Genomic DNA, 27,942 nt, shown 5'->3' on the forward strand with positions numbered 1-27,942 from the left:
GCTCCGATAGGTGCTGAAATTTTGCAACTTTTTCTTTGGGTGTACTTTTGTTCAGACGCATTTTGCATCATTACTTTTTTTATGGACGCTCTGAAAGCCCTGACAAAAAACTCCCTTTTGGGATCTTGAATAACAATTTGACACTCCTCGCTTAAAATCGCTATATCTCTCTTATTTCTCAACCGATTTGACTTAAATGTATAGTTATAAAAACCTCGTAATGTAGCTCGAATATGTTTTTAGACAATATTCAGCTAAAATAATTTATTTTTACATTGTTCAAAGTCCGAGAATAAAACTCCCAAAACACATGCTTCGAATAAAAACTATAGATCAGGTACCAAACTCTCCCAAAAAATTCACTCAGTGTCTAAAAAAAGCTTAAGTTAGAAGCTATGTGTCTTGCGCACAAGCATATATTTATTGATTTATTTTATGATCATGACCACAAGAAAGCTTAAAAAACTGGTCTAAAACTATAGTTTTAAATTAATTCATCATATTTTTGTAAAGTACCACAGAGCGAATGTAAATACTTTGCAAGAAACGGAATGAAATTGCCTTTCCGGTAGAAATTCTTCCGGACAAACTCAAAATCTGAAGCTAAGACTCAATTGTGATTTTCGCGAAATTGTGATTTTTTTTTATTCGTAACCACAAACTTTATAAACTTTATAACCGTAAACTTTATAAAAATGGAAATATAGTATATGTACTTCGCAGATGGCTTTTTGAATAGATACAAGTAAAAAAAGACTTTAAAAATAATTTTTAGTATGCTTGAACCACATGAATGTCACATGAAATAGCACACTTAAATTTTGCAACAGTTTTCCGTTATTTATTTTTTGTTTACAGTGTTATATTGCTGATAGTACACAGAAAAAAATTTTGACTATTACGTGTCACTGAAAACTGCAACCTTTAAAATAAATCAACCTGTAATTAACAAAACCTGTAATTTTAAATTGTTTTGCTTGAAAGTTAACAAAAATCATTTAAAATTAAATGTCACGTAATTTGTTTTTCGACCTGTAAAATTACGGTAAATGTCCTGCTCCTTTTTGTTACAGGACATTTGCGTAATTTTACAAGAAATAATTTTTGCTGTGTACGTCAAATAGAATAACGGCCTAATCTTGGACCAGGGGACTTATTTTGGACCACCTTGTCTAGTTCTCTTATATAGCAACTTATCCAGGAAAATTTTTAACAAGTATAGTTGAAGCCCATGCATTAAATATAGTGCACTAAATTTATACATCAATAGTTGCTTTATAAGAGAGCTAGACAAGATGGTCCAAAATAAGCCTGTTACTCTATATGGTTTATCCAACTAAACAAAAAAAAAATCATTTCATAATAATCGTTACCATAAAAAGGCAATAGTTAGGTAAAAATGAGGTAATGACAAAGCCTTCACACAATTTTGGTGCCATTGTATGTGAATAGTGAAACTTGATAAAACAGGTGCTGAACTATTGAATGAAACAGCAAGGTTGCCGAAGTCACAGAAAAATCTGTAATTTCACAGAATTTTGAACAAATTTTTATCACTGTATCTGTGTTACAGAACATAGAATTTTGCAAATATTTACAAAAATCACAGTCTTATTTTAATTTTGTACGTGTTTCCAAAACTGTAGTTTATCATGTCAATATAAATTTTGAATTTATTGGAAAACTATGATGAAAAGTTAATTGATTTTGCTGAAGTCAAATGTTAAAAAAGACCTATTTTTTCATAAATTTTCAATGAAATAGCGTCACAGAAAACCATCACAGAGTTTTTGGGTAAAATTACAGAAATTCATAATTATTTTTCGTCGAAACAAAGAATTTTTTTTCGGCCACCTTCTGTTACAATTCCATTAACTTCCGTACGGTTGTTTTTAGTATTTCTCGTATGATAAAAACCGTCCAGATGTGACAAATCATTTAGGTTAACGAAAAACCTATTTATTTACGTTTTTACGATTAACCTTTTCTCAAACGATAATTTAAATCTATTTCCTAGACAAAGGGTTCCTAATTGTTTGGATTGATGTTATGATGCATTCATGCTTTGTATTATTTACTAAAAAAAACCCTTCAAGAACGTGACAGCGCACAGTGGTTTAAAACTAGAAAAACGTGATCATGGGCTTTTTGAAGACCTAAATGTCAAATTTGCTTTATGGTATGTTTCACAATGTTTCATCACTTTTGAATGCGCATATTTTATTGTAATTTTTTTCCTGATTAATCCACCCATAAATGAGATATTTTTTGTATTTATCATGTTATCACTATGACGTCTTCATAATAGTTGTAGATCATCAAAATATAAGAAACTTTGTTGAAGACCTCAAAGCTCTATCTTTCGAAACAACATGTTTAAAAGACATTTTTTCAACAACTAACCTCAAAAAACGAAAAAAAAACGTATACAAACTTTGTATGTAGAGTTGTAACAATCGTAACAAACTACACAAATTCATTGAAGGTGTCAAGTCACTATTTTGTAATTTGATGGTACTTTTTGGGCGATTTCTTTGAAAAATTGCATGTTTTCATTGCTCTAAATCTCCAAAAGTTACAAATATACCAAAACTACGTAACTAAAAGATGATAAATCGCAAATTTCAGTATTTTTTCACACACTTACTTAAGTTCCCGCTTCATTACGATCGTGGCATAGTTGGCTGATCGAGGAATTGTTGAATTGGTTATACTAAAACTTCAAAACTGGTATCTTTCAGTTAAGTTATTTTAGTAGTAAAACCTCATGCATACAAATGAAACTATAAGTCCATGAAAGTTGAAAAATTACCCTTTCTAATGTATATATTTTTATTTTGGTATGTTTGCAACTTTCAGAGATATTGAGCAATGACAACATGCAATTTTAAAAAGAAATTATCCAAAAAGTACCATTAAATTCAAAATAGTGACTTGCCACCTTCAATAAAGTTGTGTAGTTTTCCAATTATTACAACTCTTTCATACAAAGTTTGTCTCAAAACTCGCTTCGAAAAAAGTTATACGGGTTTTTCGTTTTTTTGAGGTTAGTTTTTGAAAAAATGTCTTTTAAACATATTGTTTCGCAAGATAGAGCTTTGACGTTTTCAACAAAGTTTCTTGAAATTTGATGACCTACAACTTTTCTGAAGACGTCATAGTGATAACATGATAAATACAAAAAATTAAAAATTATCTCACTTATAAGTACATTGATCAGGAAAACTTTAACAATAAAATATGCGCATTCAAAAGTTATGAAACATTGTAGAATACCATGAAGCAATTTTGACATTTAAGCCTTCAAAAAGCCCATGATCACGTTTTTAGAGTTTTAAACCACTCTGCAGCGCTTTGAATATAAAAAAGAAAATAGATAGAGCACTTACCGTGATCATTAAAGCCAAAGGTCCTCCATAAATGATGAGACCAAATCCGCTGATCATGATGAAGGTGAAAATTCCTCGTATCACCCAGTTTCGCCATCTGGAAGATGAGGAAACGAATCTTAGTTATGTTTCTCATGAGTTCAACCAAAAAAAATTTTAGCGAGACCTGACTAAATTTTATTCGTTTAAAAATGTTTTTTTTTTTTGGCGAAAGATAACTAAATTTAATTATTAACATCGAATCATTTTGCAAGTAGATAGAACTGTTCATTGTCGGTAATTTAAACATACAATACGCTACCATAGCAGGAGAGAACGGGTGCTAAAATTAAAACCGCAATACCGTTGCTGTTATTATTTTGCATTCAGAAACGGGTTGGCCTCGATGATGACGTGCACGGAACTACGCCATTGCCGGTGCCAATATTTGTAGACAACAACAATATTTCATCTGTCCAGCCAGAGCAAGATCCAGCCGAACGGCTGAGTCAGATCGAATCTGGTGCTAAGCTAGTGCTACTTTTAGGGGAGGTAGAATGTTGTTTATGTTTACGTTACTTCAGAACTACAAAGTGGGATCGCGCGATATTTTAACGCCTTTCTTATCAAACGTAAATAAGGTACGATTAAACCTGAAGTGGGTTTACATTGTGCTCTTGATTAAAATTTATAATTTAATCTCAAAAATTCTTCAAATAATTAGGATTTTGTAACAACTTTAAACCAACTTTTCGACCTTTAAAGCGATATCAATCAAACAAAACCCATCTTACCTATCCGGTAGTCCGGAAAGAGCCTGGCCGAGTACTTCCGGCGTTTTGTCGGTTCCTTGGGGCAGGGATTTGGCCAGCTCCTCGACATATTTTTCCTCGGGAAGTTTTTCTTCTTCGGAGTCAATCTAAAAAAAGTATTGAAGAAAGGGAAAATTATTGTAAGGAACAACAAATAGAAGGTAATAAACATAATGTTTTGCCAGGCAGATGAAAATGACCGGATAGTTCTTAGAAAGTTTATTGCAAACATACATACATTTTACGGACAAAATGCAAACAAAAACTTGAGATATCTTATAATTATTCGAATTAATCATCTGTTTGTTTAAAATAATAATAGAAGGTTTTGCTGATGGATTTTTTACAACAAAAACTTAAGAGTCATTCAGCTAAAACAATCTCACGAATGCAGGCCCACGTCAGGCACGAGAAAAAAGTGTGTTCAGAGTGGACTTTGAACTCAGGGGCAGCATCCTATTCATATTATTTGCAACCATTTGCTCTAGCAAGAGATAGAAAGAAAGCAAGAAAGAAAACCATACGATCAACAAACTGTAAAGTGGTAGATTATTAAACAAATCTAGGCACGACAGGGAAATACCCGTGTACGCGAGATGCCCACATCATAAGAATATCTCTCGATCGTAATTTCTTTACACTTTTTGATTTAAACGGGCGGCAACAGCTGAGGGAATCCGAAAATAATAATGAAGTTGACAAAAGTTATCTATAAAGTAAACAACATTGTGGTTCAATGACTCAATTACTTACTAAAACTTATGGAACAAAAAATTAGGAATCTAAAATTCATACCAGAAATGTTAGATTTTAAAACGGTATTGGTATGTAAAAAAAAATTATGTTCAAGCTATCATCATCCTTTATGTAAACAACATTTACGATGCACTATTTCTAGACACGAAGTTTCATTAAAAATTGCAATCAATTTTACTATCAAATCAATCAGGACACCATTTGACCAATGATTGTGATGTAGCCTTATATGACACATTTAAAAAGCGACAGTGGGTTTTCTGACCGTAGTGTCATAATTTTTTCGAAACCCATGAATGAATCATAACACCGAGGTCAGAATTAAATAGTGACACTCGGACCACGTTCGGGCTGGCTAATCCGCTTTGTTTTAATCCTTAAATCGAACAAAAATACATTTTCCCATGCTGGAACAAAAATATGATAACAGAAACCAAGCACGCTAACAGTTAAGCCAGACTCTCGATTGTCTAAGCAACAATAAGAGTCCCTCCATCGTATGATGCGATAAGCGATTGAGAGCTTAGAACGCCTTGTCTATGCGGTTACGCAATTTGATTTGAATTACCGTCAACTGGGACAACATGCAACAATTTTCAACTTCAATGGCTTCTAAAAAACTTATGTTCACAGTTAATCCTTCCTCTTATGCATCAAAAGTTTTAAGGATGATGGGACATCAAATTGGCGTAGTTAGAAAAAAATATTGGTTTCTTTAGTTATTTTTAATTTTCTAAAAAACATGCGATTTTCACCCTCCTTAAAAAATAGGGTAACTTGCAACAAACTTTGTTTTTAATGAAAATTCTTATGAACACGTATGAAAATTTATAGTTTTTAACATATTTGCGATGCCTTGAATTACGCATGAAAATACCAATTGCAGTAATTTTTTGGTCTGTAAAACCTAATTTTCACATTTTTTTCTGAAAATAAAGATGCTGCATACATTTAATGGCTAAATATCACTACGAAAAATTCTACAAGCTAAAATCATAAAAATAAATCTTTGGATGAATGAAATTTCAATGTTTACAAACGCGTGATGAAAAACATTCATATTTCAGCACATGGATACGAGAGTTTTAAGGTATTTCTTTGATTTGCATTTTGTTGCATTTTACCCCTGACACCTAACTGAATTATAAAAATATTTATTTAAAAAAATGAGTGATTGTTCGAAAAATCTTTTTACGCCAACAGTGTTAGTATTAGCATGAGGAAGCCAGTTAAAAGTTTGTAGGTAATATTATCGAGCCAATCCGTCATACTGGGTAATGTTTTTTACGGCATCGAAATATGAAAAAAATTGTACATTTATTGCTCGATTTTTCAAATATTTTATATAAAAATGAAAAATTTGAAAAAAAAAACTAGCTTAAGATGCGAGAAATTATGTCATCATCATTTTGTAATCATTAAAAGATAACTTTATCACAACACATTAAATTAAAAATTGATTCAATGTGGTGTTATATAAATGTTGCATCTGCCACTGTTGCATGATGCCCCGTTTGACGGTAACTTCATTGACGGGGATTACTGACGAAGGAACAGATGTTTGTTTGCAGTTTTTTTGTTTTATTTGGGATTTTAAGCTTCTTGGGTGTATTCATCCCATAGGAACAGATGTTTTCGATGGGTTTCTTTGCAAACATGTTTTTACAATTTTTAGTTAACTAATTTGAAGCTTTGTTATATGTACTTAAAAAGAGCCGACAATATTTTTTGATATGATTAGTTATTTTTATAGTGTTGCTACTATATTCCTTTAAATAAACTATTTTTTTTATTTTAAACGCTTTGCGGTCTTCAGCATTGTAGCAATTATAGCTAGAGATGATTTCAATTATATAAATTTCATTTTCTTTGCAAAGAAAGAAAATATCCAAGAAAAACCACGAAAGGTGCTTTCTCCAAATAAAATTTTTCATTTTCCATACAAAACTTCAAAACTAAAACCCGGGTACCTTGATCTTGTTTCAAAATCTAAAAACATCACACTTTGGTGGGCTTGTGATAAAGCTCAGATGGCAAGTCAGTTGCCTCCTGATCTGATGTCTGCGAGTTCGAGCCCAAGAGCAAACATCGAACATAATTTTACCGGATAAGTTTTTCAATAACTGTCATTAACTGCAACGTTGATATGAAGTCGCAAATGCCATAAAATGGTAAAACGACTATAATCGAAACAAAAATAATCACACTTTGGTTTTGATTAAGCTTCATGGAAAAAAATGCTATTCAGTGAACTTTTCGTTCTAAACCACTAGCCCAGCTGTGTAGAGACGCCCGGGCGGGAGTACACCAGGGAATATTATTAGAGAGAGTAATCTTTGTTTTTGGAAAGGTAATGATCAAAATTCCGCAATTACTGCACAGTTCGCACAATTTTTCTCTCTCTGAGCACTGGTTTCTCTCATTTTAACTAAAATTTATTCATTTTCCCGCACAATTGGACACGTTTTAACACAATTTCAATCATTGGATGCACAATTTGCGTATCTTTTCTCTTTATCTCAGTCCCCCGAAGCTAACCAGATCAAAGAGCAGAGAAGACTTCGCCAGGGTGAGAGCAAGAGAAAAATAATCAGCAGGTATATGGAAGGGAAGCAATTCTATAGCAACCAGCGATGCCACACATACCGATGTTCCGGTATTTATACCGATTTTTGACCAAAAATCGGTATGTACCGAAAACCGATTTTTGAAAAATTCTTTCAGACAGAATAAATTATTTCCAAATATCCAACTATTGTTTTTTCATTTTTTTTTTCAATTTCGCACCAATGTAATCCTACTGCCTTATTAGCCAGCAAGTCTTAGCGAAGTCTTTTTTTTCCGGGATTTTAAGCCCAATGGGTTTATTCATCCCAACGTCTTAGCGAAGTCAATAACATCATTGTCTTTTATACTAAGAGTCTTCAGATGGAATCTTGCTCATCAAATAACATGGTAGATTAAAGATTATAGCAGTTTAAGACGATAATAGATCATATCACGAAGTAACTAAGGATCCAAGATAAGTGCGCGCTCTTGATAAATAACAAAATAGAAAATATCCGAGGTGCACAGAATGTAAGAGCTAGTTTTGATAAATTTTAGGGTGATTTTCCCAAATATACATTTAATATTTGATCTGTTCTTGTTTTCAAGATAACTTTTAAAATGAGTAAAAATTCAATAAATAAATGAAAATAAACAAAAAATGAAAATAAAGGTTTTCACTAAAAAATCAACTTCCCGAAGAACGCGATCAATTTTGATTTCTGAAAAAAAAGTTATTGAAGTTTTTATTCTAAAACTTCTCAAAACGTAAAATTTTAAACTTAATTGATATTTTTTAAAACTATAAGCCAAATCATTTCGCAGCTTTCAACAAAGTTGTTAAATGAGTTAAAATTTACAATATTAAATACTCATTGACTTTATTGAATGATGTCAGAAATAGTTGGAAATATAAATTCCAATTTCTAGAAATTGTAGAATTCTTTTTTTTAGTATAAATTTTTGTATTTGTGTACATTAAAGGGTGTTCAGATCAAAAAGTGATCAACTTAAATTCGCCGTATTTATTTCTAATCATTGATATAAAAAAACCTGAACACCCCTAATTTTTTAGGTGTGTATGTGAAGAATGATGCTCCTATATGATTTTCGACATTAGATCTTTTGTTTTCAAAATGGCGTCCAAGCAAGAGGAGCTACGAATCAGAATTTTGTACATGCGTCGTGAAAATCCAAACTACACGCACGCAGAAATAGCATAATCGTTGAATGTGGCGAAATCAACCGTCTCCAAAATAATAAAAGTTTTCGAGGAACGTATCTTGACAACAAGGAAGCCGGGATCTGGGGGAAATTGGAATACGGGAGCCGCAGTGACAAACAGAAGATTGGCTAGCACTTTCAAGCAAAACTCCAATCTCTCCGTTCGACATGTCGCCAATAAGGTCTACAACGGTGCATGAAGCTTAACCCTTTCCTTCCCATGGTAGCACAGGTGATCCACAACTTTGCACAGCTCGCTTTTGAACTAGGCGCTTTGGATCAACACCATTTTTTCACCCAATATGTAGATATGAGTGAAGAAACATTGCACGAAATCTGAAGAAAATCGGTTCGCTAGGTTTTGCTTGGCAGATCAAAAGATGCAAAAAAGTCGGATTTTTTTTTCGAATTTAAATCAAGTCGTCATTTGTTGTTCAATAACTTGACAAGCTTTTATAATTTCCTTCAAATAAAATTACCGTTGCTTATGCAAGCAGAATCAAATGATGGTTCACTTAGATTTCAACTAAAACATATAATTTTTTGAGTAAGTAAAGTGGATACACTGGGATCAAAACGAACTTTTCTTCTTGTGAAGCTTCTTATCAATACTCAAGAAAATCATTACGTCAACAAAAAAATCGCTTCAGGATAGTTATTTCATCGGCTTAAATGACCACATGTCTCAAAATATTTGTAAAAGTTTGATTTCCTTGCGCAAAGTGTCATGGCGGCTATTGTTCAAGGCAAAAATGAAAATTTCAAATATTTCAATAAATAGACCTTCGAGGGATGCGTACACCAAAGAAGTTTTTTATCAAATAGGATCGTTTTAGTTTGTGATCAATGAAGTGATGAAATTCCATGTTTTTTGCAATTATTTCCTGTTATTCATTTGCACCAGAGCATACAAAATTCACCGTCATCAGTCATAAAACTGTGACTGTGAAAAAGTTAAAGCAGTCGTATTCATAACAGACGAACTTCAAATGAGTAACCAAGCAAACAATCTCGCCTCAACCTTCAATCAAATGAAGCGTCGGAATAATCATAGTCGCCTTCAGCCCGTCGTCGTCTTTTGGACTGTGACGGAATAATGTTTAGATAAAAAAAACATCTTAAGACGACGCCGAAAAACACAATGGCTGAAAAAAAAATCTGAAAACAACGATCATCGTTTCCGTTTTTGGAGATCAGTCCAGGATAGTTCGGGGACCGGGACATTTTGGAACGTAACATCAACTGTCACGACCGATGAGAATTCGCTAGGGACTAGACGGACAAAATCGACTATGCGCAAAAAAATTGCCTTTCATAATTATCTATGTTATATAAAAATTCCTTTACAATATTGTAATTCCGCAATTGGTAGTATTTTTTGAATCCGAATTTTATTTGTTTTTGACACTGGCAAATCGCCCAACAAGCAATCCAAATCCACAAAATTTTTCGAATCATACATAAAATGCTTTGATCCGACGCCGTAAACTTGCTTGACGACCGTCGTGACCGTCCATGGCGATAGTCAAGCTTTTCCAGTCCCTTGAAGCTTGATTAGTAGTCAAATAAGATTTGAAACGTGATGGTGAAGGAAAATCAGCAACCATGTCAACTATGATGTTTGAAAAATGTCTGCTCTGATTTGCACCATATGTGTTGTTATCTTCCCAATAGAGCACATATGATCCACCTCAAAACCCAAATTTATCAAATGGACCATTAAAGTAGGCTTAAATTACGCATCTTTTGTTCTAGAAATTTAACTGTAAATCAATATTTGTATTTTTAAAACGTGAAAAACCTCGTGGGAAGGAAAGGGTTAAAAATGATCCGGACTATCGACTTATAAGAAGGTAGTGACTGCTAATCGCAATGAAAAGCAAAACCTTACGGCAAAAACAAGATCTCAGAAGCCGTATACGACATTATTGACAAAGTTTGATTGCGTGGTAACGGATGGCGAAACCTACGCCAAGGCAGATTTCAGACAGCAGTTTTATACAGCTACCAGATTGGGAAAGGTGGCATACATTTTTAAGCATATTAAACTATCAAAGTTTGCCAAGAAATATCTTGTTTGGGAAGCTATCTGTACCTGAGGATTGTAAAGCGACATTTTAGCGACATTTCTTCAAAAGCGTTTGCTGCTTTCCTGAAGAAACATAAATTGTCTGTGCTGTTTTGGCCGGGTTTGGTATCCTGCCATTATGGTAAAAAGATCATGGAGTGGTATGTCACTAACAACATTCAGGTTGTGCCCAAGGATAAGAACCCTACCAACACACCAGAACTTCCCCCAATCGAAAAATATTGGACGATAGTTAAGCAAAACCGCAAGAAGACCCAAAAAACTGTAAGCAGCGAGAAGTAGTTCAAAGATAATTGGCGTTCTGCGCCGAAGAAAGTGGATAAGGTGACTGTTCAAAATCTGATGACAGGCGTCAACCGAAAGTCTAGCCAATTTGGACTAGGTCGACCGGAATCTTAACTGAGTATTTTTTACGTCTTTTATACATATTGAACTTCTAAAAGAAATATTGATTTTTTTAATAAACAAATAATCGATTTACACGCAATTTAGTTTGACCACTTTTTGATCAGAACACCCTTTATAATAATTTTAACCTTGCATGTATACCATGGTATGTTTAACCTGTGGTAAAATTGATATTCAACATTTGACTCCAATATTTTTTATCAGGAAAAACATTCCAATTTTGACAAACCGGCTTCCAGAAGACCTTTACCGTGGAGTCATTAAATTTCTCGGATGTGTCCCTAGATTGGAGAGTGACAAAATGTGTTCGAAACCCCCAACGAAATCAGTATGAGAGTATTTAATTGGTTGAATAAAAATCAAAATAAAAAAAATTGTTTTTTATCATTTAATCCAAGGCAAATGACGACATGACCAAATTGAAAAAAAAAATCTGCATGAATATAAATGGGAAAAATCTTTTTTATATCATAGTTAGTTCAGGCAAAACAATAGAAGTATAGTGAAATTCATGTTTTTATGTAGAAAATAGGTTGTTGAGTATTTTCACATTAAACCTTTCAGGCAAAGATGATGCTGACGTTGATGAGTAGAAAAATGGGCAGTTGGATTTCTTTACAATAAGTATTTTTGCGATCGACCTTCGTATTACTTCTGAGCATTGATTTCGAATTAATTCTAAGAAAAACAAAGGTATTATAACCGATGCCACAAAACGTTTTACCAATGAATCATGATCTTGTTTCAACTGAGAACAGCTGAGATTCCTCAAGTAAATTAGGATTAGGTTACAAGATGCTAAGTCTGCAACGGAACTAAAAAAAACTGATAAGAAATTGGGAAAAAATAGTAGTGTACGATTGATTTTCGAGCACATTTGTTTTACATTCAAGCTTACTATCAGCAAAACGTGTAGTTTAAAAATTGTCACCTCCGCTTTGAATGCACATCGCAACTATTCGGTATTTGAACTGGCCGGCTTGAGCTGGGAAGTTCGAATCGAAAATCCGGTACACCAACATTTCATGCTAAAAAATTAAGTGAATTTCCCCCTATCATGACGTCATTTGGTTATTGACACATTTTGTAAGAGGCATTGAATAATTTCAGACTTCCTGTTTAAGTTTATATTTTCCCTTTTAGTTTATTTTCAGAATTGATTGTTGCAGTAGCAAATGTTACTTTCAAGCTAGGCGTTCATTATTGACATTTTCGATATTTTCGATTTATTAAATCAAACACAATTTCATTAGAATTAGCTAGCGTGACTGCCATTACAAAACGGAAGCCAAAGCTATCCCAGGGGTGTTAAGAGCACACAGAAAAAAAACGATTACGATTGGTTTTAATTTCGCTTGGCTATTGATCAGCGGCCACCCGGCTAGCTTTTCCTCTTCACGTTACCATCTATAGTCAGTCAGTCAGTCAGTCAGCCAGTGTATACTTCCAGTTTCAATCCAATTAGTCTAATGCAACGCAACGCATAGGTTCTCTGGAGACAGTCCCGGTTGTACTGCGAGCAGAACATTTCGGAACATAACCTGTTTTGAAGGTTAAATATTCACGGCGACCGCCTTGTATGCGGCTCAGGAAATACCCTGTCTTTCCTGTCGTACGTATGAGTAAAATATGTCACCTTTCTTGACGGGGAAATAAATGTATAGCAAATATGACATTACATACGCTTGGGTCGTATCAGTAATTCAACACTTTCGGTTTACTTTTTGTGGTCGCTTATCATCAAAGTTCTTAAGTAGTAGTAACAGCTTGGAGAAAACATACCATACTCTAGCAATATTGTTATCAATGAAGGGATTCATTTATTTTTCACTTCAATACTACAATCGACATATTTGTATGGGCCCTTCGAGTTTGCTACGCTAAAGGGATAGAGCGTGAAGCCTTGACGCACTGTCAGAGAGGAAAGATTGCAATGAAACTCGATTGGTGAAACAGACGTACCAAATTTTTAGTGGTTCTTCGGTGTTTTTGAAGTATTCATTAAAAACAAATATATTGTTACGCCTTTCATGATCGTTGTGCGCTTTTATCATTGTAGAACACGCTTATCGTAAAGCTTGCGTGCGTGATGCACGTCAGTTGTCGGCCAGTTCATTTGAATACAATTGCCGGCACCTGTCGTATGGAATTTCGATATAAAGGTTGGATTGTTCTTTCAATTTTTGCTTCAACTCAACCTTCGTGTTGTTCAACCAAACGTTTTCGTTTCGTTTGGTTTAATTAATAAAAAATTCATTCTCTTAACAAATTGCTTTTTTTTTTAAGCAGTACACTGCCCTTACTTTCATAACAGTCCCATATGTTAAAACGAGCAAGCGAGAAAGTCAGCTTTTTCGGTTTTCTAATATACTAGCTGACCCGGTAAACTTCGTTTCACCTTTTAATAAATAAATCGTAATAAATGTTTTATTTCATCTACATGTCCTTTACTTATTACCTTTACTTATTAAGTTTGAACATTTCTTAACGGGTTGCAAACAAGAAAGTCGAATAAAATTCTGTATTTTTTTTAATTCTAACATTCTGTGATTTTACCCAGAAGTTATGTGATGGTTTTCTATTATGGAAATTGCATAAGCTTTACTGGGTTTATTTCACATTTTACTTAAGAAAAATTAACAATGATTACGATTTTACAATACAAAGTTAGCAATTCAATTTTCATGTTGAAAATAAAAATAATAATTTTGGAAATACGTACAAAATTTAAAAACCAGTGAAATCTGTGAATATTTCTAGAGTTTGTTTTGATTAGGTCGTAAAAACCAACATAGTCAAAATTGAGTTCTAGAGTTTGTTTTGATTAGGTCGTATGAATCATTATAAACAGAATAGGGTTTTAGACTGCAAACGATTGTAAAAAATGTATTGTATGTTTTTCTCATTTTTTAGTGTAATTTGGTTTTAACGACTTTTTACGTTGCGCTAAATTGCCGTGCATTCAAAAGGACCTAAACAACAGTTCGGCTGATTCGTTGTTCGGTCCTTTTGCATTTTCGAAGGAAGTGCATGAAATTTTGTGAAAAATGCTAGTAAATCAGATGAAAAGCGGTTGTGAGAGTGTGTGAGCTGGCTTAGATGAATGACTGGCTTAAAATTTAGCTGGGTAAGTGAGATAATATCATATTATGTGTTAATTTTTACTAGCCTACTACTTCAAATATTTTTTTACTACAACAGATACTTCCTGAACAATTTGTTAGCCTTGGAAACGTGTACGCTGTACTTTCTGGATTAACTGAGACACAGGTGGTAGCTAATAGTGTCCTGTCTCATAGAAACATGTCGCCGAAGGACAGTCCAGCGCAGCACCGATTCAAGGAACCATTAAGCAGGCACTTCTACGACGAATTTGTGCTTCCGATTGTTCTACACGTTACTTCAAACAACTTACAACTTCAAACGGGATAGCGAAGTTTTGGGCAAATTCAATATTTTATCAAGGGGGCATCCATAAATTACGTAACGCTCTTAGGGGGGGGGGGGGGAGGGGGTAAGCTCAAGTGTTACAACTTGTGACATAGGGGAGGGGGGGAGGTATGCTCATCGTTACGTAACGGTTTTCCTTAAAAATTTCAGTTTTATCGCAACTATTTTTAAGTCATGCAATTTTTGCAGAATGATATGCAAACCAAAATCAGCTTAAAATTTGTAAGCAACAACATAATTGAAACTAGTTTGAAACCTTTCCTTTTTAAAGACTCTGAGATAGACTCCTTAAAAAGTGTATTGAATATACGTGAAATATCTAGCGGAAAACCGAATATTTGTAAATTTACCCCCAAGAACTCAATTCAACCATAAAACGAAAATTTTACAATTTTTCTCAATTTTTAAAAAAATGCATTTTTGATTATTCCGACGAATATTACTAATTGAAGTATATTTTGCATAACAAGTTCTGCAGGAGTATGAACAAAATAAAGTAAACAAGGTAGATCATCAGTTAACAAGCACAGAGCAACTCGCAATAAGACAATCAATATATTTTATCAGAGAGTTATCATCAATGAGTACTAAGAAGCGATTCGGATAGATATTTATTCCGTTTTGAAGAACATTAAAAAAATTATGTTAAAATCTTTTTTTCCTCAAAAAATGAGTAAACGAAAACCTGGGGGGGGGGTTATTATCCGCGTTACGTAATTTTCATAGGGGGGTACGTCGAAATGTTACGATCTGTGACATACGGGGGGGAGGGGGTTAAAAAAGTGCATTTTTTGCGTTACGTAATTTATGGATGCCGCCCAAGATTGAATTCCAAAGTTAGCAAAACGACGTACGCGCCAAACCATCAATGCAAAAGGTTGTAAGTACATATTGACTTGTAAAGCTTAGTTCTTTTAGAAATGGGACAGTTACGAATGCGTGTATCTCAAAAACCGTTCGTTTGATCTTAATACTTTCTATGAAAGAAATGATGGTAATCTTATGATAATTCATGAAAAAAATTGAAAAAAAATAATTTTCGTTTTTTGTAAGAAAAAAATCGGCTTTATTCTTGATACATCCCATCGACCGGCGCACACTTTTTCAGTCATGATATTGATCAGTTTTTCAAACTTATACTTCGTCTATTGTGTATTTTAGGTAGCTACATCCTTTTTCTTCAATTTCTGCTACTTTTCGGTCCAATATTTTTCTTTTAGAAGAAACTGAGGGCAGTTTAGTAGATACAGCAGAATGGAAATTAATAAAACTTAATTATTTTTGAGCCACTTGAAAGCGTTTTTAGTGGATTTTATACTGGCAAAATCTGACAATAACGAAGCAAAACCACCATGAGATTGAACTTAAAGTTTAATTGGATAGTATATATCGTAGGTTGGGAAGGGTACATACAAGATTACGCTTTTAAGGCTTTTAAAAACAGTAAAAACCAAAGTTTTCGGTTTGAAAATGGTTGTTTTTTTTTCCACAGCAGCAGAATTTTAGCTAATCATTAAATTTTATACAAAACAACCAGCAATTACATACTTGATTATGCTAGGAACCTTAACACGAGCAGACATGGTAAAGGATTCCAACGGTGGAATTGGTTTGAAATAGGGTTTTTCATAAGTTTTGTCGTCCATCAGAAATCATCTGTCGCAAGCCTCGGTACCGGCTATACAGCTTACAAAGCTTCAGAAACTATCAAAAAATTATTGTTTGAGGTTAGATTTGAATAATTCATATCTAGACAACAATTTCAGCTTATTGGAGAAAAAAATTTGGACATTTCAGCGATCTACACTTAGTTTTTCGCTTATTCAAAATCAAAAATTCTGGTATGAGACTTGACTTCCCTGATGACCCTCAACCGTAGTTGCCGATCATGTGCTTCACTCCAATGCTTGATTTGAGCTTTGTGGGACAGTGTTTGCATACTTTTCCACAACTCACACACAGTAATTCTTTGAATAATCAACGGTTTTGTTAGGTTTCAATTTAATAAAGACGGATTTTAAAGAAAGCTGTGCAAAATACTTTTTTTCTTTTTCTCTTGCATCGTAAATATCTCAAAAACGCGTATATTTTAAATTTTGACAAAAATAGGTCTGGAAGTACTTTTCACAGGCAGAAAAATGCTGTCAAAATTTTGAATGTCCGATCACTAGTAAAAAAGTTATTAGCAAAAGAAAGTGTCCCATTTCTAAAAGAACTAAGCTTTAAGAACAATATTAATGCCCATATCGAATACACAGGCATATTCTTTATCCATTTTACGATTGGAAACCAAGTTTTCAGACAATTCTGAACAATAGTTTTAATACTAGAATACAAAAGGTGTTGTGAAACTTTCCTCGCGATTTCCTCGAAACTCGTTGAGTGGCTCATACGACTTAATCAAAACAAACTCTAGGGTTATTTACTGCAAACGATTGAAAAACATGTATTCTACGTCAGGTAAAAATTTGGTTTCATTTGATCGATAAATAAATTTTAGAACATGAATTAAAATTAAGACATAAAAGACATGACTTTCTCATTTTCGAGTGCAATTTGGTTTTTACGACTATTTGCAGCACGCTAAATTGCCGTGCATGCAAAAAGTCGCAAAATAACAATTCGGCGTAGTGGTTGAAGCGACCTTTTGCATTTTTCCCGTAAAGTGCCCCGGGAAGTGTACAAAAGTGAAAATATTAATCGGAGGTCGTGATATATGGTAGTGTTTACTATCTTGGTATAATAGAGGCCTTCAATATGTAACTAGGTAAGTTTAATTGATGTTCATTTTTACTGCGCAAAATCGCAAATCATCAGTCTCATATTTTACAGAGGCAATCAAAACAACTAGCGGCTATTTGGATACGTTTCCGAACTCCGAACGATCATTGGAATAACAGAACAGCAAGCCAGCAATGTTAAGTCGGTCGACTACAATCAATCGTGATGGACAGTCCCTCGCAGCACCGATTCCGGTAATCACTGAACGGGAACTTTCAGGTAAAATCTCTGCATACTATTAAGTTAAATATAAGTTTTCCATTAATTTCGATGGAAATTACAAAGATTGAGAAACATCCAATCAATTTAAAATGGAATTAATGGTCATCTGCATAACGACGTTAGCACCAATTAAGTAATGCAGAATGTCGTAAGTACATTTTCACTGAATATAACTAAACGAATAGCCATATGAAAAACATTAGCATGTTCTCCAACTATATCTCGTACCAGTTTTCCAGACAGCTCTCAGTGTTATTCAAAATACTAGAATTAGAAATGTGTTTAATAATTTCAACTGCAATTTTCTCGGAACATGCAATGTGGCTCATACGACCTAATCAAAACAAACTCTAGATTTTCCAAATTCTGTGTTTGTGACACAGATTCTGTGTTGAAAAATTCGCTCAAAATTCTTTGAAATTATCGATTTTTCTGTGTTGCGGCAACCTTGGTTGCAAAGTGTGTTATTCCTTAGATCCGGCACATTAGTTCAACTAACTTCTAGAAAGCAGTTTTGTCCACATAAATCAGGATTTTAATGTACACTGATGGACATAAATAAAAATTTGTTTTTTTTTTTGTTTCGATAATAGTCGTTTTAACCATCTATATGGCTTTCGCGACGTCATATCAACGTTGCAATTGGCGGACAGTCATTGAAAAACTTATCCGGTACAACTGTGTTCGATGTTTACTCTTGGCTCAGGCGGCAACTGACTTGCCAACTAAGCTATATCACAAGCCCATAGACATTTGATGAAGTTTTCGTTGTTTTATTATATCTTTCAGTTTTGTTCTTGATGGATAAATATTCCTATATATTTTAGAAACTGTTTTATTATTTTTGAACATCTTGAAATAACTTAAATAACAAAATATAAAAATATACACGAGTAATTAATAAAAATACAAAAAAAAACTACTTCATCTTCCTTTTTTGTTACGGAAGAAGAGTGGATAATTTAAAAATCCATCCCTAGATAGAGTATAGAAAAAAACTTGAGGCGTTTGGAGCCAGAGGAGAATAAGTGAAATATTAATCACTTTTGATAAAGCCAACCGATTTTCAATTTTTTTGATCTTGTGTTAACTCAGGGCTGGTAACGGTTTGACAATGAAAAAGTATTGACTTTAGTGACCAAAATTTGAAAAAAAGTGACCAAATAGTGACTTTGAGGACCGATAAAAGTGACCAAATTGTGACTATGTAGAGCGAAAAAGTAACTTTGAAGTACAAAAAATGTGACCAAATCAGGCCCGTGCGAAGGACCCGGGGGTGGGGGTGGGGGGGTGTGCTTGTCTCGAAAATCAAATTTAGATAAAAATAATAGCAATACCAAAAATAAAAAAAATGAAAAAAAAGATGAAGAAAAATGAAAGGTTAATTTTTATTCATCTAAATTTGGAATTCTTTTCCTCATTTTCAACTGGAAGTTTAGTGATAAATTCCGGTGTAATTTTTCAATTTTAACAAAAAATATTTAAACAGGATTTAAAATGTGAATTACCGATTACTGAATAAAAAAAATGAATTTTGAACAGAATTTTTTCAATGTTCGATGGTTTCATTTAATTTGATAAAAACAAGAATATATTTATAATTATTTTAAAAGTGCCAGTTATATAAGCCAGACATACGACCTTTAATAAAGTAAAATCCTCCAATTATCAAAATTTCATTTTTGAAGCTTAAATAATAACTTCATGTTCGACTACACTGACAAAGAAATGTTAGAAAATGAGTAATTACGTGAATGATAAAAACTGATGAAAAATTAAAAATAATGAGATCAAAACTTTTGTTATTAATATTGAAAGCACAAATCAAATACAAAGTTAGTTAACACTGCGTATTAAAATTTATTTTTAAAGTTGCTACTTAGAACAATTTTTCAAGCTTCTTAGATTAGTTAATTCAAAAATTATGATTGATCCAAAAAAACATGATTTCAAATAAAAAAAATTAATAAAAAGTTTTTAAATTTTCAATCGCAGGTTTTTAAGCTTTAAATTACAAGCTCTGAGTATTTTGTCTCTTTTGATCAAAATATTGGGTCCTAGAAAGAACAGAAGGTTGAAAATATGTTTTATTATTAAAAATTTGGAGTTAAAGGCTTATGGTTGAAGAACACGAAAATACAGAATTTAAAAACAAGGAAGCAATTGTTAAAAATATTTCTTAAAAATTAAACAAGTTTGATTAAAAAAAAATCCGGCAAGTTGATTAGAAAATTTAAAAAAAACTGTACAATAAAATTCGGTAAATTTATTTGAAAATTGAAAAAAAAAACAATATGGAAATAAGAAAGATTAGTTTTTAAAAACATTTCAGGAAGATTTTTTTCAATAAACATGTTTCACCATAGACATTTTGGTGCTTATTTTTTTAAATTATTGATTTGGTAAATAGAGTCCTAAACTAAAAATTTTGTCAAATTCGTGAAATCAAACATTGATAGATTACTGATTATGGAAAAATATCATTACAAGTATTTTTGACATGACAGCAGAAAGTGTAAAAAAAACTTGATTCTGATTAAAGCTCATCAATTCATAAAAAACTTCTATTTTTAAATAATATGTTTTTGATTTGATAAAGATTTTTACTTATTTTCAAAAGTCATTTCAATAACAAAAGCTGATAGAAATATTGCATACATATTTGGATTCGGGGAACCCAAATTAGTTGAAATTACCGTTTAAATTCAAAAAAATTTGTGGCCTTGTGTAAATTTTTAAAACCCTTTTTTTAAGTATTTAGAAGAACAAAAAAACACGAAATAAAATTGAGTCTGAAATTGTTTTTTAAAGAATATTTCATATCAACAGAACATTTGATATGACATAAAAGATTTTTTTAATAAAAAAAAATGGTTCGTTTCAATCTCAATCTTAGTTACACTTCTTAATAAAAACCCATTCTCAAGACGAGATAGGGTTTTTGTATATCAAGTTTTGAGTTTCAATACAAAAGGTTGATTGAACTGAAAATTAAAATCTACAATCAAAGCTAGTTTCAATTGCCAAAACTCGCTAAATTCCGCCGGAGGCGAAAAACATTTCTGACTGACTACCGTCAATATTAACACGCGCAATTCAAATTACTCTTTCATTGATTTATTCTCGGTGAAAAAAGCGACTTTTGGTGATAAAAGTGACAATTTTTCGGAAAATAGTGACTTTAGTGAACAAATGAAGAAAAAAGTAACTTTTTAGTGACTGACCCAAAAAAAAGTGACCAAGTCACAAAAAAGTGACTCGCTACCAGCCCTGTTAACTTCAAAATTTTAGATTTTTTTTTGACATACTTTTTTGATCGAACAAAAACTTAAACTTTCCAAAAAATATATGAAAACGGGGTTTCTGCACACAATATTGAAACAATAGCGGAATCCATTTGCTTCACATCTTTTACTTCTCTGACTTTTGTAGTAGCTCGCCTCTAGAGCAGAAATTACTAGCAGCTTAGAGCAAAAAAAAACATGCAGATATTTTGATGTTTTTAATGGATCGAGACACAACTTGAGAGTTACATGAATTTGCCAATTAATTTGTCTTTAAATTCTGGTAAATTTGGTAGAACAATAAATCCTTAAAAAAAAAACGAGCACACACATATAGGATCTCAGTGAAACTTCATGATTCTTTGAAGAGATCAAACTAAATTCTACTTCAGACTAAAGCGTACATCCTTCAAGGATATAATGGCTAGCATCGTATTAATGCTAACACCACCAGCCCACAGAAAGAGAACTATGTATGCCATGACCGAGACTCGATCTCATGACCTCTGGCTTAGAAGACTTAAACGCTATCCTCTAGGCCACGGTTCGCGGCATTAATAATACTGGTAACATTTAGAGTCTAAATTTTAGACGAACTGAAAAAAAATCGTTTAACATGACGAGAACTGGATATTTTAAGACGTCTGACTGAAGCGGGCGGTGAGTGTAAAAAGTTTGAAAAACACGAGACTCAAGTTTAGAATTCCGACCACAAGGGGCGCTTTTTTAATTATATCATTGCACGGAAAATAATAAAAGGGTAAAATTTACCTAGACATCTAGGTGAACGCTCGTGAAAGCCAAAAAGGTAACTTCTACCTCCTCGAGGTGAAAATCATCTCAAAGCAAGGCAAAGTTCACCTGAATCGTGCTGGAAAAAATGTACAATTTACTAAGAAAAAGGTAAATCCAAAAAAAAACCTTCGAACTCTTCGAGGTAAAGCTTACCTCGCAGCAACGGATTGAGCTTAAAAATCGGTAAAAATCACCTAGCATAAAGGTAACTAAACGAAGTTCTGGATCGTAGGATACAAACATTATTTCAAACACAGAGTCCCAAAACAATAATAAAAAAACGACACCGTATGGCTTAAATAAAAATCATATATTCAATGAATTTGTGTAGTTTTTTTCTAAATTGCAATAGTGCTCAGCCAGAACAGGTAAAGTTCACCTCGGTAAAATTAATCGGGTGGAAAAAATCACCCCAGTTACTCGGTGAATTTCAACTTTTTTTTATTTTCCGTGCTACGGTTGGGTTTTGCAAGGTTTAATTCAAATTAGCGCTCCTGGTGGTAGGTTCCAAAATCTTATGACAGTTAAAAACTTTAGATCATTAAAAATAACTTTGTTTCAAGCTTCAAATATGAATTGCCATCCGGTTTCAACGCGAGTTTACCGAATACCGATGCCTTTGAACAAAATCAAAAATAATATATTCCAAGATACCTAGCTCTTGAAATTTTTCATATAAATGCCAACAGACAATCCTTTAACAAACCTTAACACCATCTACTGACAGAAAAGGTCAACATTTCTCGATAATTGAACTTTTCACATGTACCCCTCGTTCCGGGGGTTCAAATGCACTCTAATTTGCTTTTGTTCAAATTTGGAATACATTTGCAAAATGCACTCTGACATACTTTCACCAATTTTTGGAGAAAAGCTATTCCATTGACTCAATTTAATTGAGAACCTGACTCGTTTTTGCGCATTCAGATTCCTAAATTAAAAATAATAATCTTCATTTAAAACAGATATCTTATTTGTATAGCATATCTCGTTGAGCCTGATTATTGATTCCAAATTCCACAGAACGGTGCTCAAAATATTGCGATTAAGGGTTTTGATGACTTGGCCAAGTATTTATTTTGATTGGGATCCTGATTTATGTTATAATACAGTTTATTTTACCAAGGTCTTAATTTAATTTAGTCTAATTCATTCAGATTAAGATAAATTTTATCTAGTTGTATTAAGATGTTTAATTCAAAATCTTAAAATTACAAAGTTTTCCAGTTTAAGTTTAAACAATTAGGGTAACAGACTCATTTTGGGCCAGAAGACCAATTTTGGACCAACTTGTCTAGCTCTCTTATAAAACAAATAATCATGAAATTTTTAGCAAATATTGTTGAAGCCCGGGCACTCAATGTAATGCACAATTTTTTTCATTATTACTTGATCCATAAGAGAGCTAATCAAGGTGGTCCAAAATAGGTCCCCTGGTCCATTACCCTAGAAGCTACTTGAAAGCAAGTGATAAATATCATAGTTTAGAAATTTAAAATTTTTAAAATTATTTCATATAAGGAAATGCTATTTCGTTTTTTTTTTTTTCAAAATCAGCCATATCTTTAACAACAGAAAGTAGTGTTTTCTAACTGTCAAATTAGATTTAGAAAAAAAAAATTCAAACTTGTCCACGTCACCGGATGTCCTTGCGGGATAGGGGTTTGCCAAACGTCCACGCTTGTAAACGCAGGGGGAGGAGGGGCTCTAAAATCTAGTTTTTCTATCCGCGTGGTATCTGAATGGCCCCCAAGGAAAAAAAGAGCTTTGAATAGCGAATGACGACTCTGATACTGAAAAACCGTACAAATTCTGGAGAGCCAAGACCACGTAGAGAAAGATCTCATTGTGAAAATGAAACATGAACACTCAAACTGCTAGTTATTTCCGACCGTGTAATATAAATTGGTTTTTTTTCTTAGCGTGTTTTACTAAATAGTTGCATTTCTGCCGCAGCATTAGATGGTGGCGCTTTTGGATTTTGTCCGTCGATTCCCACAAAAGTTCCGAATCTTGTAATGGATAATTTTTGACAAAATTCAAACTGAATAAAAAGTCCTACCAGGCCATGCGCGCCCGCTTCTCTCGGGTGAAGAAATTGCAAAATAAAGAGGCTGATGGGTGGAGGGAATCTACTGTACGTCAAGTGCGGATGATACTGGTGGAAAAATCGATAAATTTATCCCATTTTACTGGGAAGGCGAAGAAATGCATCCTTAGGAAAATTTTATGTATGTTTTCGGAACATTTTCCTAAGATTTAAATGGTTATAACATTTAAAAGAACTTACATGATCTGAACTTTCTGCTGTGGTCGATTCCTGCGGAGCCTGCTTGCTAATATCATCCGATTTCAGCTGAGATTCCCCCAAGGAATCTCCGTCGCCGATGTTTCTCCGGCGTAGTTCTGCTTCTGCACTCATGATTCTTCCAAGTAATTTAACTTTCCAGCTTCCCTTATTCCCAAAACCACACTTTTTCGTAAATATTTGCTTTTTTCAATTTCACTAGCACTCTATTTTATGAACAATTTTTCACTGGCCTGCTGCAATCTCCTGACAGCAGTTAATAAATATTTCGAACCTGGAAAATTTCAACACACGAAGTAAATAATAAAGCTGCTAGGTCAAGCTTCAGTGAGTTACCGCTGTTCGACCATTGATAGAGCAGAAAATTCACTGCCCGATTAATCAATATTCAAAAAATCTGCTGTGTTTACATGCCCCCTTCATGAGTATCGAACGTTTTACATTTGCAAACCCCCCATATAAGTAAAAACGTTGATTTTTTACGCACTCGGCATCAACTGGTGAAGGTTACTTCTAACAACAAGTTTTCCATTCATGGGAAAATTATAATACCCTAATCAAGATACCGTAATAGCTCGTTAACACTGGGCAAGTTTTCCAATGTTTATCACACCACAACTCTACGATACCGTGTTGATAGTGCTATCTTCAAATATCACAATCAAAACTCTACTTTTCGGGTTAAAGATAAGATATTTTTGTCTCACAAGTCTCTATAGAAACCAACTAATAAAAAAAACTGTTTATAAATATATGGGAAAGCAAAACGATCACCGATCACACTTACAGTAATCTACAGCACCGCACAACCCGGAGACAGAACAGAACTTCAACTAATAAAAGTGACCGAGTCTACTGACACACTGGCCGCTGGGCTGGCTGGCTGAAAATCCACAGTCTGGGGCAAATCAGAAGAACGGCAGCAAAACACACACAAACCTCCAAACACATCGATACTCGCGCAAGGGGGTGAACTGTGGGGTTGGTTCATTATCAGCTACAGCAAGGGTGGTATTCATCCGAATGAATAAATGAACTGACTGAAAGTTTACTCAGAAATGGGTAAAATTACTATCAGCTAGACTGAAAATAATATAGCCTTAAAACCAACAAACCCGTACGGGAAACCGTTGAACATAAGTTTTTGAACGGTTTTTGTGTTGAATGCGCTTATCCAAAGATGCACGATACGAAATATTTATACACACTTATTCTTGTTTTCGATCGAATGACATTCGTTCGAAAGTTAAGCAATTTCCTGTTCTTGTTTTCGTTCGAACGAATGAGAACAGTTCGATCTTTTGAACATCACGCTCATTTTTTTAGAACCATTTATGATTCTTAAATAACCATTTTACTGATTTTGCTTCGAAACCGCCAATTTGGTTATTTTTCAATTATATTTCTAGAAAGAATTTTAACCATTTCGGCAGTTCTCGAGCGTTAACCACAAAATGGTTGATAAAATTGGTATTTCTTCATCGCCATTTTGGAAATTATTGGCTTTTTGCATCCGGGTGTGGATAATCTGATGTGAAAATGGAATTATACGGCAAACATTCTCTGCTAAAGGTATAGGTATAGTATCTAGCATATTATATTTATAGAAGACTTATAAGTCTTCAATAAATATAATATGCTAGATACTGGAAATTGAATTTGTGAATTGTTTCTTCCCCAATAGGATGCTGAAATTGAGTGTCCTACGATCATCCGGAATTTAAAGAAGTTGGTATGGCCATTTTCCTTCCGGAAAACTGAAACGGATCGAACTGTCGTTAAAACACCGGCCGTTGAGGAACCAGTGGATTCGTTCGTTTGCTGTCGGTAGGTAAAAAAAGCTGTCTTTGAATATCGGCGAGGCCCGCACTTACAACACAACCAATCTCCGAACCAACAGCAGCAGCAGCAACAAAGTCCCGGATGATGCGACGGCAGCCTGCAGCTGGTGGTTGCTTTAAAAATGTTCAACCAGATGCTAGCGAGTCGCAGGGAATGCGGGACGCGAATATTTATGGGTCAATTATTGCCACAGGGCCATCAGCAGAATAAGATGATCAGATCGCATCAAGACCAGCAGCAGCAGAAGCCCTATTCCAGGGGGGATTGTAACGCAGGAGACGATGAGGGATCGAGGATGAAGTGGCCCGAATCGGGGAGGAGGAGGTGGTTTAGCTAATCATCGGAGGAATGACTATCGTGGCCAGAGATACATGGGAATTTTACAAAATGTGCCATAAAAATTAATTTTAAACATTTTCACACTTATAAAACACAATCTGGTTGAAAATATAAATTACTGGATGTTTAAAAACCATGATTTTTCAATTTCTGATGCAACTGAATCAAAAAATAACTATTTTGGTAAAATTTCGAATTTAGTTTGAAAAATAACCATTTTTCAACTTCTCTGCCCTTGTTTATTACGTTTGAAAAATAACCATATTCCTACTTCTCACTGAAAAGTCATTTTATGGGTTCTCATGGAGAACTCATAAAATGGCATTTCCCGGGAAAAGGTCAAAAATGGTTATTTTTGAATAATAAATGGTTTAATAGTTTCTAGCGTGATCGTTAGTTATTTTGACAAAACTGCAAAATTTAAAAACTAACACGGATAAATTTCAGCTAGGGGTGTACCGGAATGTCTACTTCTCGACAATGTTTTCGGCACCGCGATTTTTACGACTTGAAATCCGAACAGTTTCCCGAAAGAATTGGTACCTAATATTTTACGCCTTGGACTTTAACACGTTCGTCGTCACGCTTATTTTGGTAGGTTTACTTCCCGCATACCAAAAAACTATAGCTCAAACAGTCTAAACGATACATCTACAGCTCCAGAAATTGTGATTGTTTCTGTAAAAGTAACTGTTATATTCAACTTTGTTTCGACAACGTTAAAAACGAAACATGAACGTTCATGTGAAAAAGTGATGCTATCTGGAAAGGTGAACGAATGGTATGCACGATTTACTTAAATTTTTCTCTAATCGTAAAAATGATTGCGAACCGTTACCCATAGCGTTGATGCGGTCTGTCAAAAATGACCGAAATGCGGATCAGAGATGCCATATGATTTTGCAAAAAATCAGTTGAAGTTTATGATCTTCAATTTTTTTTTATTCTTATGCGACTATGTATAGAGTACATTCAACGACACCAAACTCGGAAAAACTAACTGAGATGCCGAGATGCCAACATATTTATGAAGTAAATATGTTCACAAAAACATTGCTGAAATCCCTTTTCCCACTTTCGTTGACAAATGTGAAAATTTTGAAAACTCTTTTCCATCTCTAGTTTTCCACGTGGGTTGTGAAAGTCTCCTTGCATAATTCGAAAATGTTTTAAGCAGTATTTGATTGAGGTCGGGTATCTGTATCTGAAATTTAAGTCAATATTATTGACGTGACAGACTTCACTCTAAAAAAGATTATGATCAAATCATTTTTTCTCAGTCATTTTAAATTCCTCTCAATACTTGCTTTTACTTTACTCTACTTTAACTCATGTATCATTAACAATATAAATAATGATTCAAACAATCTTAATGACAAAATATTAAATATCGTGTTTTTGAAAAATACTTTCACTTGGCACCACTGATTGTTTTCTGCCCTTCTCCACGCCCGCCATGTTTTCTGTTGTCGCAGTCCGTCGCGGTATTTTTTTCTTCTTGACGGAAAACAATTGGCGTTTCTAGGGCTAATTTCGGAGAATTCGGAACACCGGTGTCAATCTTCCGATAAATTACGTCTGAGGAAAATAAAATCAAATAGCCGGAAGACGATTATGGCGGCGCGATGCTGTAAAAGTTTCAACACAGCGGCAAGGAGCATCGGGCTGTTTTTTTGTAACAGGTAGGTGAAAAAGATAATTGTTTTTGCACCTTTTC

The 27,942-nt window shown here is 33.8% G+C and overlaps 1 protein-coding gene across 3 annotated transcripts in view; it reads right to left on the reverse strand.

Moving 5' to 3' along the window:
• The window catches only part of LOC129751354 (phosphatidate cytidylyltransferase, photoreceptor-specific), a 49,511-nt gene extending 24,544 nt beyond the window's left edge, over window positions 1-24,967 (reverse strand). The window contains exons 1-4 of one of the 3 annotated variants that reach the window (XM_055746801.1): window positions 24,832-24,967; window positions 24,027-24,318; window positions 4,163-4,287; window positions 3,390-3,486 (exon numbers count right to left, since the gene is read on the reverse strand). In XM_055746801.1, coding sequence (XP_055602776.1) covers window positions 3,390-3,486; window positions 4,163-4,287; window positions 24,027-24,158 — 354 coding nt within the window. In that variant the 5' untranslated portion in view covers window positions 24,159-24,318; window positions 24,832-24,967. Of the gene's footprint in view, window positions 1-3,389; window positions 3,487-4,162; window positions 4,288-24,026; window positions 24,319-24,380; window positions 24,520-24,610; window positions 24,737-24,831 lie in introns of those variants that run through there. The other 2 variants (XM_055746802.1, XM_055746803.1) reach the window with 2 other exon arrangements.
• Window positions 24,968-27,942: the final 2,975 nt, after the last annotated feature.

This window comes from Uranotaenia lowii, chromosome 3 (assembly GCF_029784155.1).
Source record: "Uranotaenia lowii strain MFRU-FL chromosome 3, ASM2978415v1, whole genome shotgun sequence".
In the NCBI taxonomy this organism is placed as follows: Eukaryota; Metazoa; Arthropoda; class Insecta; order Diptera; family Culicidae; genus Uranotaenia; species Uranotaenia lowii.